At 41.1% G+C, this 20,279-nt stretch overlaps 1 protein-coding gene across 1 annotated transcript in view; it reads left to right on the top strand.

The window, feature by feature from the left end:
* LOC142661628 (uncharacterized) overlaps window positions 1–16,587 on the top strand; it is a 49,661-nt gene extending 33,074 nt beyond the window's left edge. The window contains exon 11 of the mRNA XM_075839080.1: window positions 15,058–16,587. Within this exon, the coding sequence (XP_075695195.1) occupies window positions 15,058–16,007 (950 nt within the window). The 3' untranslated portion in view covers window positions 16,008–16,587. The remainder of the gene's footprint in view (window positions 1–15,057) is intronic.
* Window positions 16,588–20,279: the final 3,692 nt, after the last annotated feature.

Here is a 20,279-nt window from a genome sequence, read left to right as displayed (position 1 = left end):
TGGTCCCACAGGGACTTTGCAAATGCGACATAGTGCCCAGAAACCAATCCAGCAAAATCTGTACTCCAAAAGCCAAATGGCACTCCTTCTCTTCTGAGCCCTACTCTGTGCCCAAACAGCAGTTTATGACCACATATGTGGTATTGCCGTACACAGGAGAAGTTGCTTTACAAGTGTTGGGGTGCTTTTTTTCATTTATTTGTTGAGAAAATGAAACATTTTCAGCTAAAACGACGTCTTATTGAAGAAAAAGGATTTTTTTTATTTTCACTGCCCAATTCTAATAAAATCTATGAAACACCTGTGGGGTTAAAATGCTCACTACACCCCTAGATGAATTCCTCAAGGGGTGTAGTTTCGTATATCGAGTCACTTTTGGAGAGTTTCCACTGTACTGGTACCTTAGGAGCTTTGCAAAAGTGACATGGTGTCAAGAAACCAATCCAGCAAAATCTCTGCTCCAAAAGCCAAATGGCGCTCCTTCTGTTCTGATCCTTGCCGTGTGCCCAAACAGCAGTTTATGACCACAAATGGGGTATTGCCATACTCCAGAGAAGTTGCTTTACAAATGTTGGGGTTCTTTTATTCCTTTATTTGTTGAGAAAATGAAAAATTTAGAGCTAAAGCTACGTCTTATTGGAAAAAAAGGATTTTTTTTTATCTTCACTGCCCAATTCTAATAAAATCTATGAAACCCCTGTGGGTTCAAAATGCTCACTACACCCCTAGATGGATTCTTCAAGGGGTGTAGTTTCCTAAATGGAGTCACTTTTTTGGTGTTTTCACTGTTTTGGTCCCTTAGGGGCTTTGCAAATGCAACGTGCTAAATTTGAGCTCCAAAAGCCAAATGGCGCTCTTTCGATTCTATGCCCTGCCGTGTGTCCAAACAGCCTTTTATGATCACATATGGGGTATTGTTTTACTCGGGAGAAATTGCTTTACAAAAGTAGTGGTGCATTTTCTCTTTTTAGTCCTTGTGGAAATTAGAAAAAATGAGCTAAACCTACATTTTCTTTGAAAGAATGTAGATTTTCATTTTCACGGCCTACTTCCAATAATTTCTGCTAAAAAACCTGTGGTGTCAAAATGTTCACTATACCCCTAGATAATTTCCTCAAGGGTTATAGTTTCCAAAATGGGGTCACTTTTGGGGGATTTCCACTGTTTTGGCGCCGCAAGACCCTTTCAGACCCGACATGGTGCCTAAAATATTTTCTAATAAAAAGGAGGCCCCAAAATCCTCTAGGTGCTCCTTTGTTTCTGAGGCCTGTGCTTCAGTCAATAAATGCACTAGGGCCACATGTAGGGTATTTCTAAAAACTGCAGAATCTGGGCAATAGATATTGAGTTGCGTTTCTCTGGTAAAACTTTCTGTGTTACAAAAAAAATGGATAAAAAATTAATTTCTGCAAAAAAAAAAAAAGACATTTGAAAACTTCACATCTACTTTGCCTTAATTCCTATGAAACATCTAAAGGGTTAAGAAACTTTCTAAATGCTGTTTTGAATACTTTGAGGGGTGAAGTTTTTAAAATGGGGTGAGTCATCGAGGGTTTCTAATATATAAGGCCCTAAAATCCACTTCCCAACTGAACTGGCCCCTGTAAAAATGGCCTTTTGAAATTTTCTTGAAAATGTGAGAAATTGCTGCTAAAGTTCTAAGCCTTGTGATGTCATAGAAAAATAAAAGGATGTTCAAAAAACAATGCCAATCTAAAGTAGACATATGGGTGATGTTAATTAGCAACAATTTTGTGTGGTATTACTATCTGTCTTACAAGCAGATACATATAAATTTAGAAATATTCAAATTTTTGCAATCTTTCGCTAAATTTTGGTGTTTTTCACAATTAAATACTTAATGTATCGAGCCAATTTTGGCAGTAACATAAAGTCCAATGTGTCACGAGTAAACAATCTCAGAATCGCTTGGATAGGTAAAAGCATTCCGAAGTTATTACCACATAAAGTGAAACATGTCAGATTTGAAAAAATTGGCTGTGTTCTGAAGGCCAAAACAGGCTGTGTCCTTAAGGGGTTAAGTGAGCAAAGTTCCCACTTCACAGTGGCTTTGAAGAATCATTTCTGGTAGCATGAAAATAACAACAGTCCAACACAACATAATAGTAATGAGGCGCAAGCATAGCAGTCTTGAGCAATGACAGAAACCAAGAAGGTAGATTCAAAGAGCACCCTAAAAACCAGTCACCTGTGACCCCTGTCTCATCAACCATCTGTTTTCCCAAGAAGTGAAGGTGATCAATAGCCTTAGCAAGAGTCCCATTGTGCTTGTCAATATTAGCTGGGTGAATGTACAGCAAGAGTCTCCGATCACTGCGCAGACTCCTCCTTGGGATACAAGTATCATATCCAGAGCATATCGTATCTGGGCCTCTGTCCGTCTCAGACCTCTTAGTTCTTCCTTGACGGCATTCAAAGCTTTATCTATAATGTTAATCAATTTTTAAAGTTCATACCTGTTCTCCTGTATCAATTTTATGTTTGCTGCTACTTGTAATCTGGGAATCAACCAACTTACAAAGAAAAGTTCAGCTCTTGAAAAGTTTTTAAGGTCATCTGGGACATTTCCCAGTGCAAAATACGGACTTCTTTTTGTTCACACATTTTTACCTGGAACCCACACAAGTTTTGGGATTACCAACAAAGGGTGGATTACTGTTATTATTGAGCACACACCTGACCAGTCTCCAGGGAGTCTGGTATATGCCATACTACCACATTGCCAGTACACATCCATTACTATAGCAGCTCCTAAACTCAAATAATGTTCATATCCAGACCATTTACAATGAGAATTCCTCCCTAACTTTTGCCCCTTTCCGTTCTTATAATAACAAACATTGAATTCCCTCTTTGTCATGACTTTGAGACCTTTCTCTACTGGATCTTCACTTCAAGTTAATGATGTTACATATTCTCTCCATCATATTTGTCATTACTATTCACCAAACTAGTGTTAGAAATGAAGTTCAAGTGAGTCTGTGTTATGGAATTGCAAGTTGAGCGATTCCCCAAAGGCTGCTGGAGACTGCCTGGAGAGAGCATGCAAATAAAACTGCAACCTCAAATTCGTCACAACTCTGATCGACATTCTAAGGCTGCTCTAAGGTTTTCGCTGGAGCCGACCGCAAGATGGGATGGTCTTTGCTGCATAGGACCCAGGTTGTCTTAGCAGAGTTCAGTGTTGGATAAGAGGTGCAATGCAGTCAAACCTTAACAGGATAACCAGACAGCCAGTGGGTAAACAAAAAGTCCAAAACAGTGCAAGATGAAATCGGGTACAGCAGAGGTCAGAACCAGCCGGGAGCAGATAATCAAACTCTGTAAACAAGGGGTAACTGAGAGACAAGCCGAGGTCCGTTTCCAAGAAGTACAGGGAAAGTCAGTAGCTTGATCAGAACACCAGAAGACTAGGAAAGTCACAAACAAAGACCAGGTGGAGGAAGCCAGGTATAAATACAAACCCCACACCTGATAGGCAAAGAAAAGAGAGAGGCTCAAAGTAAAACAGTACCGTCCAGAAGCTAGAACAGTAGTCATGGTGTGTTAAGGGAACAGGCGTTTTCCTAACGGTCAGCCTGCGCAAGTCAAACCACTTGCATAAAGAAACCCCCCATTAATTTAAAAATAATTACCTATAACCACTAACATGGTTGTATACCCACAATTGCCATGATGAGTCTGATTTGTACACATATACATAGGAGCTTGTGAGGCTCCAAATGCAGACATTAACATAGGAACCTCACTTGCTTGTTGATAATTAGTGTAGTTTACTGTAACGTTTTCTACTGTAATCTCATATGGTTGAATTTGCCCTCCTAATTTACAAATGCATGGAAAAGCCTCTACCCATCTAAATTATGGGCACACTATCACAAGTACATATCAGCAAGTTTGTATTATATCTCCCATGTCAATAAAATCGATATGCAGATGTTGAAAAGGGCCATTGGGCTTAGGAATTTTGGCCCTTACAACTTGTTGCGTAGGTTGAGATAAATATGTTTGACAAATACTGCACTGATGGAGATAATGACCTTAAAAAGGACTCTGCCCTCTTCCTCCTTGCCTCAGCGTTGTTGTGTTTTCCCATTTTAAATCACTTAAATCAGGGTCAAACCCGGTGTCTGAGATAGCAATGTACAATGACTGCTTACTCTCGTGTGGGTAGATGTAATTTTGTCAAGCAGTATTGTAATCTACTTTGTGGTAAAATTGCTTTACCATTTATACCATCACACACTCCAGTTAATTTGTCTATTTGTCCTATCCTTCCATATTTCTTTTTCAGCAACTGGTGCCTCTATCGCCATCTGAATAGACAGATCTTCATCAGATTTCAATGACATTTGCAGAGCTATGGCGTTAACATATAAGCTGCTTACTTTGCAGAGTCGTCTGCCAGCATATTTGCTCTAGATCTATCTCTCCCCCCTGTATGTGCAGAGCACTTAAAGAGGCTCTGTCACCAGATTTTGCAACCCCTATCTCCTATTGCAGCAGATCGGCGCTGCAATGGAGATAAGAGTAAAGTTTTTGTTTTTTTTTAAAACGAGCATTTTTGGCCAAGTTATGACCATTTTTATATTTATGTAAATGAGGCTTTCTAAAGTACAACTGGGCGTGTTTACAGTAAAAGTACAACTGGGCGTGTATTGTGTTCGTTACATCGGGGCGTTTTTACTTCTTTTACTAGCTGGGCGTTGTGTATAGAAGTATCAGCCACTTCTCTAAACAACGCCCAGCTTTTGGCAGTGCACAGACACAGCATGTTCTCGAGAGATCACGCTGTGACGTCACTCACTTCCTGCCCCAGGTCCTGCATCGTGTCGGACGAGCGAGGACACATCGGCACCAGAGGCTACAGTTGATTCTGCAGCAGCATCAGCGTTTGCAGGTAAGTAGCTACATCGACTTACCTGCAAACGCTGATGCTGCTGCAGAATCAACTGTAGCCTCTGGTGCCGATGTGTCCTCGCTCGTCCGACACGATGCAGGACCTGGGGCAGGAAGTGAGTGACGTCACAGCGTGATCTCTCGAACACGCTGTGTCTGCACTGCCAGAAGCTGGGCGTTGTTTAGAGAAGTGGCTGATACTTCTATACACAACGCCCAGCTAGTAAAAGAAGTAAAAACGCCCCGATGTAACGAACACAATACACGCCCAGTTGTACTTTTACTTTAAACACGCCCAGTTGTACTTTAGAAAGCCTCATTTACATAAATATAAAAATGGTCATAACTTGGCCAAAAATGCTCGTTTAAAAAACAAAACAAAACGTTACTCTTATCTCCATTGCAGCGCCAATCTGCTGCAATAGGAGAAAGGGGTTGCAAAATCTGGTGAGAGAGCCTCTTTAACTACAGCTAAGACAGTTGGCAATTGAATAGCACGTGCTAACTGTCGGATTGCAGCAAGAGCATTTTGTAACAATTTGGACAAAGGGTCGGTTAAAGAGGCATGATCAGAGATCCAAGGTCGACAATAATTTTTGAGGCCTAAAAATTGCTGCAAGCTTTTTACAGTTTGTGGTAAGGGTGTCTAGTACAGCTTGAATTCTTTCTGATGTTCAGGTCATTTCCCCATGTGAAAGCTTTTGCCCGCGATACAATACTTCTGTCCGGCATAATTGAACCCTTTGTTTACTAACCTTGTGACCTTTTTCAGCTAAGCTCATTGGTAACAAAAGTCTGTCTTTTCTTGTACTCTTCCAAGGTATCATTACATAAAAGCAGATCATCGACATATTGGATCAAAGTACCCTTTAAGGGTAAATTAGCAAAATCCATCAGTACAATCCTATTAAAAACTGATGGAGATTCACAATACCACATGGGAAGTCTAGTATTAGTGTATTGTTTACCCCGGAAAGTAAATGCAACCGGATGCAAAAGAATACTGAAGAAGGCACCAGTGAGATCTATAACTAAAAAGTATTTAGCTGAAGGTGGGATGTTGGATAGAATCGTGGCAGGGTTTGGCACTACAGGAAATCCATCATCCACTATCTGATTAATTGGTCTCCAATCTTCCACCGTCCTCCATTTCCCCATCGTGAAGTATAGGGGTGTTACAGGGACTGCTAGTCTGGTAAATAACACCTCTCCTCCAGATTTATAATTGGGGCTATACCCTCCTCTGCTTCTTTGGATAGAGGATATTGTTTAATCCGGGGAAGGATGGTGCCTGGTTTCAATTTTGTCTGTACAGGGCCTATAAAGTTTATAAGGCCTACATATTCACTATTGTAATGGCCGCGGTGGCAGACCGCAGGCATTACTTAACCACCAATAACTGCGACCACAAACCCGCGAGCTTGTGCCGGTGATTCCTTCCTCTGAGACGCCGGTACACTATACTACCCTCGGCTGCTGCCAGGAAAATCAACCCCATCCAATCTCAATGCACCCGGGACATTTAAAAGTACTCTGCCCTCTTCCTCCTTGCCTGAGCGTTGTTGTGTTTTCCCATGTTCGTTTAGCAAATGGTCCCTTAGTTGTATCCTGTGTTTCCGTATCCAGTATTTGTGTTTGTTCCAGTGAAAAGTCTAGTGTCTAGTTTCTGAGTCGTGTTTACCATCTGTACCAATTGTCTGCCAAATCTCCTATCTAGGTACACTTGTCTTAAAAGATTATCACTGGCTTTTTGTTTAGCCAGATACTACTTCGCACGGTGGAGCAGCCTAGTGGGTCCACATACCCATGATCGTGACAGTACGCTCAGGCCATGGATCTCGCTGGTCAACCCAAGTCTGCGGTCCAGTTGTTGCAAGTAGACATGCGTAAACTCCGACAACGACAGGATCAGCTTCTACTCGCTGTTAACTCCATAGCTGCCCGTTTGGATTCTCCACCCGTTCCTGCTCCTCCTACTCCACCTCCTGTCAATCCACCTGCCTGTTCTGGGTCTGCAATTTCGCTGCCTCTACCTCCTCGCTACGATGGGGTTCTAAGACCTGTAGAGGCTTCATAAATCAGTGTAAGATCCACTTCAAATTACAGGCTCATCTCTTCCTCCCTGATGAGGCCAAGGTTGCTTTTGTGATTTCTCTTCTCTCTGGCCAGGCCCTGCCGTGAGCAGAACCCATTTTGGAATGAGAGGGCCCGGAATCTTCTAATTTACCATGATTTCCAGAAACCTTCTGCACAGTGTTTCATAAGCCGGGTCGAACATCGTCTACAGCAGCCCCTTTACTGACTCTGACAAGGGGAATCTAATGTAGGGGAGTACGCTATCCTCTTCTGTAAATTGGCAGTTGAGCTAGCATTGAGGGACTAGTGGCAAAATTCTGTCAGGGTCTAGCCGCACTTATAAAGGATGCTCACAACCCGGATCGATATGAGGATCCAAGAGCATACTTTGGAAGTTTGCTGGGAGAAGAGATCTTATCTATCGGCACCATAGTTTCAAAGACCACTTCTACCTTCTTCTTTTGTACCCCTGGAGGATCCTATGCAGGTAGACAGACGCAGGCTGACCGACCAAGAACGGCAGCGCATATGATCAACTGTGTTGTGTCTATACTCTGGTCACAAAGGGCATTTCGTGCGCCAATGCCCTCTTAAACCGGGAAATCTCTAGCACCTAGGCTTGATTGGAGAGCCAACTCTAGGTGAATCTACCTCTACAACTAAGTTCTCTCCCAGACTTTTTATTCCTGTGTCTATTGTAACCGGTGAAGGATCACACTCTGTGCCTCCCTACTTGGATTCTGGAGCAGCTGCAAACTTTATCCAGTAGGACTGTAGACCATCTCCACTTAGCCACTGTTCCTCTGGAGAAACCTCTGGCAGTCGCTTTCTTGGATGTACAACCTCTGCCGGATCCTGTCTATCACCAAGCCTCTGATCCTACAGATAGGTGTCCTCCATTCTGAGTCGATAACTTTCTATGTCCTAACCAAAGCTATTAAACCCCCCATGCTTTTTTTGAAATGGCTTCGCTAGCACGCTCCGGTCCTCGATTGGAATTCCGGAAAGGTCCTCCAGTGGGGATTCCCGATGCCGTCACCGCTGTCTGCCTCCGGTTTGACATGTCATCTCTCCTCTGCCTCAATGTCTCTCTTGACTACCTCCACAATATGCTGGTTACACAGATGTTTTTAGCAAAAAGGTGGCAGAGATCCTTCCTCTTCATCGTCCTTATGACTGTCCTATCGAGCTGCTTCCTGAAGCCTCTCACCCTCGTGGATGGGTTTATCCTCTCTCCTCTCCTTGCCGGAAACCTAGGCCATGTCGGATTATGTTAGGGAGAACCTAGAGAAGGGGTTCATCAGGAAGTCTTCTTCGCCAGCCGGAGCTGGATTCTTCTTTGTGGAGAAAAAGGATGGATCACTTCGACCATTCATTGACTACCTAAATCATGATCAAAAACAAGTACCCCTTGCCGCTTATCTCTGAGCTATTTAACAGGATTTGTGGAGCCAAGGTGTTCACTAAGCTGGATTTACGTGGAGCCTATAACCTGATCCGTATCCGCAAGGGTGACGAATGGAAAACTGCATTTAACACCCGAGACGGTCACTACGAGTATTTCTTAAAACTTCAGCTGCATTCCGAGAATTTGTAAATGACATCTTTCATGATCTTCTCTATGTCTGTAGGGTGGTATATCTGGACAACATATTGATCTACTCACCTGATCTGATGACGCATCGGAAGCAGGTACGCCAAGTCTTGTTGCGGTGAAGGGGGAATAACCTATACGCGAAACCCGCGAAGTGCGTATTTGAAAAAATATCCTTGCCCTTCCTAGGGTATATTATTTCTGAGCGTGGTCTTAAAATGGATTCAGAAAAGGTGAAGTCCATCTTGTAGTGGCCACGTCCTCGAGGTCTCCGAGCTATACAAAAATTCCTTGGATTCGCTAATGTCTATCGTCCGTTCATCCCAAATTTCTCGTCTCTTATCTCATTCTTATTATCTCCGACCTTACCAAGAAGGGAATGAACGCCAAGGACTGGTCCCCTGAGGCAGAGTCGGCATTCTTCAACCTCAAGAGCGCCTCTGCGCCACTTATGCCTCTGTTCTTCATCATCCTGATGTGACTCAACATTTTCCTTGGCGGTTCATTCTTCTTATATTGGTGCTGGAGCACTCCTGTTTCAAAATAATACCAAGGGTAAGGCAGTATCATGCGATTTTTCTCCCCCCGAACGCAAGTACTCCATTGGGGACCGAGAATTGCTCTCTGTCAAGTTGGCCTTGGAAGAGTGGAAACACCTGCCGGAGGGGCCTACTCATCGCATCATCATCTACACAGATCACAAGAATCTTACCTATTTAAAGAGGCTCTTTCACCACATTATAAGTGCCCTATTGCCTATATAAGGAGATCGGCGCTATAATGTAGGTGACAGCAGTGCTTTTTATTTAGAAAACTATCTATTTTCAAGACGTTAGGAGCGATTTTAGCTTTATGCTAATAAGTTATTCAATGCCCAAGTGGGCGTGTTTTTACTTTAGACCAAGTGGGCGTTGTACAGAGGAGTGTGTGACGCTGACCAATCGGCGTCATGCACTTCTCTCCATTTATTTAGTCTGCGTTGTTCGCTATTTGCTGCCTTATACTGACCTATTAACGTTACTGAAGTGTTTAGACAGTGAATAGACATTTCTTCCAGCCAGGACGGGATGTCTATTCACAATCCCTGCACGTCGGTAACGTTTGTTTGGTACTTACAGCAGAGAAAAGTGTAGTCTCCCTGTAACCTGTCATTTACAGCGTGATCTCGCGAGATTACGCTTTGCTCTGCTGTAAGTACCAAACAAACGTTAGCGAAGTGCAGGGATTTTGAATAGACATCCTATCCTGGCCATTTGTCTTTATGTGCTGCGTGGATTATTAATGTTTATACAATAAAGTCTTGAGATTTCTTCATGAAGTGCTGGATCATACCTTTTTTTTGCTACTTTAATTGCTAGGTAGAGATCAACTGAGATCTCGTGATCAAGATGTCTAAACAGAATTTCCTGCACGGAGTCTTGATCTTTTACCTGAACCACACAATATTTGCTGTCTGTAATCCATATATCCAACACTTTCTATAGAGCTGTAGGGTAGATCGGACACAGATGTAGTTCAATATCCAGATCCATGATTATACATTGGCCTGCTCCTGATCTAGCCTCACATACGAGACCATTATCCGTACAAGATATTGTCATATTCTGTTTTGTCAGCAAATCTCTGCCTAAAAGATTGATAGGGGTGTGTGGGACAAACAATATTGGTTCGGTCACCGTAGTGTAACCCAATGTAACCTGTACAGGTTGGGTGAAAGGTGTAGTTGATAATTCCCCAGAGAAGCTTTGAGTTTCAATAGTTTGGGCTGACAATGGGAACATTGGGGCATCTTTGCCTATAGAGGTAAATGTTTCTCCTGTATCAATAAAAAATCTAACTGGTTTACCTTCCACTAGTAATGTAACCATTGGTTCCTGTCTGGACGAACGAGTGGAAGTTACTACTGAAAACTCAGATATCTTCTCAGGGCACCCCTAAAAATCTTGTTGATAACCTCTCGTGCGATTCTGGCTACAAGTCTGCCGAGGAGGAGCCCGGAAATGTTTTGGGCAGTGTCCGGAAAAGTGGCCCATGCTGCCGCAGTTCCAATACTGTGTTCTAGGTGGACCTATCACCCCAGGACCTCTACCCATCCCCTTGTGTGCAATCAACCTCTTTGATTTCCCCAATATTGTGGTTCCATAAGGTGGGGTATATGTGGTGTATTTATTGTAAGATTATTATTGGTGAAGTTATTGTTAGTTTGTGAGGATGTCACGAACAGCTCCCACAATAGGCAGCTGTGTCATCTGTTTTTGCTTCTTTCTCTGTCCTCCTCTTCCTCTAACTGTCTCCAGAAATGTACTATATGGGCCTGAATTTCTGGCCATGGTTTACTTTCCAATACAGCTATTTGATTCAACTTTCGCTGCAATTCTACGGGAAAACCCTTTTTAGTAATTGTTTAGCAAATTAAAACATGCCCACCTTCTGTCTCATCCCATTTTTGTCTTGCCTCCTCTCTCCATATTTTCTGAATTTTCTCAATGTATACAATAGGTTTTTCCACTTTACCCATAGTACTAGCTGTAATCTTCCCAAAATCTCTCCTATCAGGTTATATCTGTCTTATAGGGATTTAACAAAGCCCCATCGTGTGCATCTTTCCTAGTTGTTATCCGATCATGTCCAAAGGCTGACTTTAAATACCTGATTTTCTTTTCTCCTATGATATCCCTTATGATTGGTGCTCTGCCGGGCATCAATCTTAGTTTGTACTGGTTAATACTATGATTATTTTCTGTGACTCCACTTGCCATTTGCAGAGTAAAGCCTACTGCCACTCCTCACTACGCAGCGAATGTCCCCTTACCTTAACACAAGCTGAGGTAACAACGCAGGGGTTCTACTATTCCAGAGTGCTCACAGTAAAGCCTAATGGCACCACAATATAGGTCTGTCTGCTTACCAAAACGTGGAGTTTCAACCACTCGGCGAATACAATGAATGTTAAGTACAAAAAAGGAAAACCAGACCAACCAATTCCTAATGGGATTCCCCAAGTCCACTGTACAGCAGAGATTTTCAAACTACAAATTTTACATAGGCTTTTACAAAGATGCTGCCAACGTCCCTTTACGCACAAGCTTTAACAAACTGGATGCCAGTACCACATTGCTCATTACTCCGCCCAAGAGCAGAACAAAGACTCTGCCCAATGTTTGGCTCCTTTGCGCACAAAGCTTTCACAACACACCGCCCGCAGAACACTACCTGAGCCCGGTTCCCATATTCCCAATTTAGTCTAAAACCAAAAAGAGAATTTCTGGGCCTTTTGAACTAGGAAAACTACCCAGCCAATTGTGATTTAAACCTGAACTGGGGACCCTTCCTATTTTGGTTTGAATTCAAATTTGGTCCGAAACCAATAGGGTCTTTTCTGGGCTTTAGACTAGGACCCTAGCCAGCAGTGACGCAAACCTAAACTGTAGATTCTTCTTGTTCCTACTTGATAAACATTACTTTTCCTGAGAGTTTTATTAGAATTTACCCATACTAATCACTCCACTTACTGAACTGTTGTGACTAATTGAAAAAGCGGTGCAGACAGACTTTAGCAAAGCTAGGTGTCTGCTTACCTGTAAGTTTGCGGAGGCCTGCATTGATGAGATTTTCCCAATGGTCCCGCTGCCACCAAGAAGAGTTGGAGTTTTTGGGATCACGTCGGGGTCACCAAGAAATTTTGTAGAATACCACGAGAGACATGGTCTTCTGTAAATATAAGATTTATTCACGACCAACAGGGAGCATTACCACATCTAGTAGTTTAGATGAAATGCTCTGAGGGGGAGGTCTCCTATATGTTTTTTTATACGTTCAGACTTTGAGTTGTACATCAAATCCTTACCCTGATTTGGTGGCTAACATCAATATCTTTTATCCCATTGGACACATACATGCATGCACAGCTCGTAAATCTCTAGTGGTCTTCTCATAATAAACATGTGGTTCATATTCGTCTCATTGAAACAAACTTTGTCCTGTCCGAATTCTAACTAATCAATCTTATTGGAGTAGTCTACCCTCTACCTTGGAATGTGGCTGATTGCCTATGTAACCTAAGAATGTAATACATAGCAAAACAGGCGGCTAAAATCGAATTTTCCTCTTCACTAGTGTACACTAAAAAACTATTTTGGAACATATCTTCTTTAAATGGAGACCAACTTTTCAAACAACTTATGCAAATCTATTACTATACCTGATATATATCAACTTTTGTAATTTACTTACTGTTAAAATGTAGCTGTTTTATCCATTCAAATTTTGTTAGTGACACTAGGTGAGAGACACATGGAACAGCTTATAGAAGTCATTAGAGAGGATAGGGAGAGCAGGAGTAACATGAAAGACGCTGTTGCATATAGAAGTCTTTGAAGAATAGAGGGGGAGCAGGAGTAGAGAGATGAGACATAGGTTGCTCTTAAGAGTTATGTGTCACCCCAGTGCTGGATTTTCCGGTGCGCTTCCTCTTACTGCTATATGATATGCTCCCTGCTGCTGCAACTTCTAAGGGTGTGCTACATAGAGATAGTAGACCAGGCTGGTTCTCTGCTCTGTGTGTGCAGTGTATAGAAGACATGATAGCAGTTAGGCTCCAATCAATAGCTCATTAAAAACTAAGAATTAGAGAGATCGCCTGCAGAGGAAAAACTGCTAATAGAATGCCATATACATATCATATAATGGCCAGAAACAGTGTTATTCTTCCTGTACACACATATGACAGATTATTCAGAAAAGTAATCTAAAAATTTGGCACACTTTAATGGTTTTTAAGAAGTTTTCAAAGTGGGTTTAAAGATGTGGGGTTTTTCTATTGGATTAAAAAAAAACAGATCCATGATTATTAGGAAGGACATATTTTCAACCAGTTAGACGCTGTTCATAGACTATAAACGTCATCGTGGTTCACACCTATCCGATGTTTTGAAACATCCAGCAGAGTTTTCTCCTCTGTGCCTCTCCGACTCCATCAGAGTTAAATATATCACTTATTTTATTACACAATATCCTATATAAGGATATAGGATAAGCCCTATATGTTCTGAGGAAAACAAGACCAAATAAATATAAGTTGGCAGAGGAATAGAACAACTTGCTATTAAATTGTCACATTGCTAAAACTTGAATGAGGCCACTTCTCTAGGTTCACCTTATTAGTACTTGATAGGACCCTCTTTCCCCTTAGAGCAGCCTGAATTCTTAGTGAAATGATATAACAATGTACTGGAAAACTTTATTAGAGATTCTGATTAATAACCTCACTTTGTATATTCCGCTGCGTCCTAAAAATGTTCTATAAAACTGAGATCCAGTGACTGTGCAGCCATTCGAATATACAGACCTCATTGTCATGTTTGTGAATTCAACCTGAGATGTTTTCTTTGTCTTATGACATATTATCTTGTTAAATTAAAAAAAACATGTGGGGTCCCCCTATTTTTCATAACCAGCCAGCTACAAAATAGCAGCAGGCTAGCATTACCAGGGTGTAAAGGCCCACTGTTTTTGGGCTTTCCCAGCCTAATAATACCAGCCTGCGGCCACCCCAGTTCCCGACCGCCACTACAGATGCTCGGGTACTAGACCGCACCCAGCTCTTCCTGGCACCCCTGGTGGCGGTGGGTACTGGGTAATAGTGGGGGTTAGGGCTAGCCTTTTCACTGGCCAATTTTAAGCCCCTCCTTAGTTATGGACACTGTCAATCAGTGAGCGGCCATTACTAAGGCGGTAGTAATAGTTTTAAAAAATACCTAAAGACATAGAAAAAATATTTTATTGAAATAAGAAAAAAACACATCCTTGTTAACCATTTTATTGAGAATAAAAAAATACCATCATTGAAGTAGTCCTCGAATCCGAAGTAGTCCAACAACCAAACCTGTAAAAAAACACAAACACACAGAAAAAAATAGTAAAACGTTATTAAAACAATTATCCTAACTTCCCTGGGTCCAGTGCTGAAGCCGCAATGTCGGCGACCTACGTCCTATATCTAAGCCTATCATATGTGACAAAGTCTACTGAGACAATGCATCTAATTCTATCCAGTGGTGTAGCAATAGGGGCCTTGGTCTTGTAGATAAATAATTTAAAACAATTTGGTGGGGGTAAACTTATGTCTCGGGTCTTGTGCCCCTGATCTTTTAAGACCCCAGCAATGCCCCTGATTGAAGGGCCAAATGTGTTGGTAGTGCCACAGAAGGTTCTGCTTTTCAAAAGAAAAATCAATATATCAATGTATTTGAAAGTATTATTCAAATGGTTATAAGGCCGAAATAACACCATAGTTTTTGACCTGAAGCCAGGAGTGGACTCAGTGCATGGCTTGAACTTCTCCTTGCAGCTTAATCCACTTCTAACTTTGTCTCAAAACACTGCATGTGAGTTTCCAGCCTAATATGAATGTTATAAATTTGTCAACTTTTCTGTTTTGAAGCCAAATACATTTTTAATCCTAACAGAAAATCCCAGTAAGAAATGGAATAAAGTAGAAGATGAAGATAACATGCAGCAGTCTTCAGGAGAAAACTTCATTACCCTTAATGTACATCCAGGGCTTCACAGTATGGATTTATCATATAATTCACCTAATCATGAGGAAACTTCTGACCAATCACAGATTGTTACCACAAGTACAGCTCAGAATGGGAGTAAAAGTTTTCAATGTGGTAAACAGTTCACAAAGATCTCAGGTCTTTTTAAGCACAAAAGAATTCACGCAGGGGAGAAGCCGTATTCATGTTCAAAATGTGGAGAATGTTTTTCGACAATCTCACATCTTGTTACACATGAGAGAATTCACACAGGAGAGAAACCATATTCCTGTTCAGAATGTGGGAAATGTTTTATAGATAAATCAAGTCTTGTTAGACATGAGAGAATTCACACAGGAGAGAAACCATATTCATGTTCAGAATGTGGGAAATGTTTTACAGATAAATCAAGTCTTATTAGACATGAGAGAATTCACACAGGAGAGAAGCCATATTCCTGTTCAGAATGTGGGAAATGTTTCATTACTAAACCTACACTTAGGATTCATCTGAGACGTCACACAGGGGAGAAGCCGTATTTATGTTCAGAATGTGGAAAATGTTTCATTACTAAACCTATTCTCAAGATTCATCAGAGAATTCACACAGGAGAGAATTCATATTCATGTTCAGAATGTGGGAAATGTTTTACAGATAAATCAAGTGTTGTTAGACATAAGATAATTCACACAGGAGCAAAACCATATTCATGTTCAGAATGTGGGAAATGTTTTACAGATAAATCAACTCTTGTTAAACATGTGAGTAGTCACACGGGAGAGAAACCGTATTCATGTTCAGAATGTGGGAAATGTTTTACAAGGAAATCAAATCTTGTTAGACATAAGAGAAGTCACACGGAAGAGAAACCATATTAATGTTTAGAATGTGGGAAATTTATTACTTCTAAAGGCAATTTTAGGGCACATCAGAGAATCCACACAGGGGAGAAGCCATTTTGATGTTCTATATGTGGAAGATGTTTTACAAAAAAATCTAATTTTCGAACTCCGCAGAGAATTCGCATATTCTCGTTTAGAATGTGGGAAATGCTATAAGAGCAAAATAAAGATTTTAAACAAATCAGGTTATTCACAGACCTTAAACAGCTAATTAGAGTGTTCATTTTTCGGGTAAAATTAGCCTGAATCTGCCAAAAACACAATTTACCTGAGGTCAACTATGGCTAGGATCCATAAAGGAAAAGGATTGTGGATATAAGGAAGAAAAGAAGAGCCTTGTTTACTTATAAAAGCAGAGAAGCTGAACTCTCACCATGAACCTTGCTTCTTTTTATTGTACTCCTAAATTCCCCCACACTGCAGAAGAATCCAGACGGACAGTAAAGACAATGTAAGCTTTTTGTTTTTAACAAATATGGACATTTTTATATTTGACTTTAATTAAAACCGTTTAAACAGATGACAATTATGGAATTGAACATTAAAAAAAAACTAACAAATAAACTTTGCAATTGAAAAAATTCAGATTTATTTTTTTTCATAAAAGGAAAGGTCATAAGTTTATTTATCATTACCTCAAAGACCTAGAATTAGAATCAGTGGTGGCACTTGAATTCACGCTCACATGTGGTGGCGAATGCACACACGATTTTTCGGATAATACCACGGTATTTACTGGCTAAATCGTATGTCCATTAGTCACCTACAGTAGTATTAAAAAATCATAACAGTCCAACTTAATTTACTTGATAAATCAATGGTTTTGGTAGGAGTGATCTTTTTACATAGCAAATAATTGACTTGTAAGTGTAGTAGAGTAGTAGAAAAAAAAAACAGACCAACAATTAGGACATGCATGCCGCTCATTCTGCGTAATTGAATCATTAATTGAAAGGGGCTTGTTCAAAATAATAGCAGTGAGGAGTTAAATTAGTGAAGTCCTTTCTGTGTAATAACAGGTGTCCATTTTGGCCCTTATATAAAGTAGGAGGGTGGCAAATGTTGCACATGTTGGTTATAGTGCATTTCCTTCAGAAATACTGGGGAAAATGGGTAGTTCCATACATTGTTCTGATGAAAAACCTACTTTTGATTAAAAAATTGATTGGAGAGGAAAAAACATATAGTGTAGTGCTGCAAATTATAGGCTGCTCAGCTAAAATGATCTCAAATGCCTTGAAGCAGCAACCAAAACCTGAAAGATGCGGAAGAAAGCGGGGAACTACTGTTCGAATGGATCGAAGAATAGCCAAAATGCCAAAGGCTCAGCTAATGATCACCTCCAGAAAGATCAATGAAGATCTGAAGTTACCAGTGAATACTGCTACAATCAGAAGATGATTAAGTGAAGCAAAGTTACCAGCAAGAATTCCCTGCAAATTCCCGTTGTTGAAAATAAGATGTCCTGAATAGGTTAAAATTTGCTAAGGAACGCATTGATTGGCCCAAAGAGAAATGGCGCAACATTTTGTGGACTGATGAAAGCAAAATTGTTCTTTTTGAGTCTAGACAGTATGTCAGACGACCCTGAGCACTGAATTCAAGCCAAAGTATGCTGTGAAGACAGTAAAGCATGGTGGTGCAAAAATCATGATATGGCGATGTTTCTCATACCATGGTGTTGGATCTATTTATTGCATATAAGGGATCATGGGTCAGTTTGAATATATCAAAATACTTGAGATCGTGTTGCCCTATGGCAAAGAAGAAATACCCTTGAAATGGATGTTTCAACACGACAATGACCCAAAACACAGCAGTAAGCGAACAACATCTTGGTTACAGACAAATAGGATTGAGGTAATGGAGTGGCCAGCCCAGCCCTGACCTCAATCCCATAGAGAACTTGTGGGGTGACATAAAAAATGCGGTTTATAAGGCAAAACCCCAAAATGCAGAAGAACTGATGAATGTCGTCCAATCTACCTGGGCTGGAAAACCTATTCAGAGGGACCAGAAGTTGCTCGACTCCATGAAACACAGATGTCAAGCAGTTCTCAGAAACAATGGTTATGCCACTAAATATTGGTTCCGTAAAGTGAAATCTGATGCATTCACTATTCACTTCAATGGGAGAAAAGGCTGCAATACCTGTGAATCACCGCTAAATGCATGTTGAAGATTCACAGTGAACAAGAAGAAGTGAAGGGAAGCAGCACAGGTACGGGCGCTGCGGCCCCTTCAAAACTGCGAGTTTTTATTTTTAACAGCAGTATATTCTTTTTTACTTTCTGTAAATGATTAACACAAACTGGATACATCTCCAACAGATTACAGCTGAACACTGGGGGTCTCATCAAGAGGAAACCGTGTGATCAGATTATTGATCACGGGACCTTTGGACATTCCCTACTTGTTACAAAGTGGAGAATTGCTTTAAAGGGGTTTATTTCTTTGGATAGTCCCTTTTTTGGTAGCAGGGTCCCTTTTGATTTTAAGCTAATCATAGGGTGTCCTACTGCTGAGACCTCCGGCTAGCAGTCTCATAGCAGTAAATAAAACATTACATAGTTATCATTGATAACAATGGACTGTCCGTGTAATACATGAATGTGCCTGGTCCTCCAGAGTGGGAGACACTCTTTGTAGACTTTCCCCACTTTGGCCAAGAGATGAGGATCCGGAACGTAAAATTCCTTAATATGGTAACTAAAAATGAGTTGGCACCTGGCCCAATCATGGTGGGCCCATTTTGGTATTTTGCTATGGGGCCCCCTCTCCTGTATGTATGCTACTGACCATGAACATATGTACAGTTATCTCTGTTCTTTTCTTAGCCCATAAAGGGGTTTTCTTGTTTAGACCATCTCTATTCATGTGCCCTATGAAGGTATACGGAGGAAATAGAGCGGAGTCCTCCACACAGAAACCCCATTTATTAACCATACGAGAGTGCTGCTACAATAGAGGGGGGTCCATGCGTTACACGAATGGCCTATCTAATGGCACGTCTCATGATGACAACCGCTTTTCACATCTACTATTAGGATATATGAACATCATAGAGTGAAAACTCCTGCTCAGGACCCCACCTCTATGAGCTAGAGTGGAGAGTTACTGCTAAGACCTGATGTATTCATGTATTACTGTACTCGGATACCTATTAAAGTGGTTGTCCAGAAATAGAAAAACATGGCTGCTTTCTTCCAGAAATAGTGCCACACTTGCCCATGGGTTGTGTCTGGTATTGCAGCTCAGCTCCCTTAAAGTGAAGGCCTTTTTTTAATGCAATACCACACTGAACCTGTGGACAGGTGTGGCGCTGTTTTTTTAATGAAAGCGGCCATGTATTTCTACTCCTGCACAACCCCATTAATGTGAATGAACATTGTGTAATATCACATAGGTCTCTGCAGGGAAAATGTGCAGCCGCTCTCAGCTTCCCACAGCGATAAAGGCTTTCATAGGCTCCTTTATGTTGCTGAATATTATGTGATAACAGCCACGATCAATGCGCCAGCAGCAGATATGATAAAAGATGATTGTTTTTTTTAATAGTGATACATATATGAAACAACAATATGACAAAGCCCTGAAAGCTCCGCTAGATACTAAACTGCACCACATGCTGAGAAATAAGGACACCGGAGACTTGTTATATGGAAGAAGATTCATTTTATTATATGTATTTTTATATGTATATTATTAATGTGAAGGACATCCCTATACCTAAAGCTGTTGATCCAGAAGAAGACAAAAACCCTGGACACGTTTGGCCAATTAGTATAACAGGGGGAAATTTTCTTCTTGACCCCAGATCGGCTGTTCTATATGTATCACCCTGACTGCTGGTTACTAAGGGCTGTGAGTGGTTGTGGATATGCTGTCCTGTATAACTGTGCTGTGTTATATAATAGTGATGTCAGGGGCTTTACACTATGGAATCCCCGGCCAGAGAACTGGGGGGAGTGTGATTTGGAGCCTATATTTAGAGGAGTCTGATTTGGGGTCTTTATTTAGGGGAGTCTGGTCAGTGGTCTTTGTTTAGGGGGAGTCTGGACTGCGGTCTGTATTTAGGGGTAGTCCGGTCTGCGGTCTGTATTTATAAGTATTTTTGTCTTGGGTCTGTATTTAGGGGTAGTCTGGTCTGAAGTTTTTATTAAGGGGAGTCTTCTCTGGGGTCTATAGTAAGATAATAGTCTGGTCTGGGGTCTGCAGTTAAGGGTAGTTTGGTTTGGGATCTGTATT

The sequence above is a fragment of the Rhinoderma darwinii genome, chromosome 1 (genome assembly GCF_050947455.1).
Source record: "Rhinoderma darwinii isolate aRhiDar2 chromosome 1, aRhiDar2.hap1, whole genome shotgun sequence".
Taxonomy (NCBI): Eukaryota; Metazoa; Chordata; class Amphibia; order Anura; family Rhinodermatidae; genus Rhinoderma; species Rhinoderma darwinii.
This window is presented reverse-complemented; position numbering and strand designations above follow the sequence as displayed.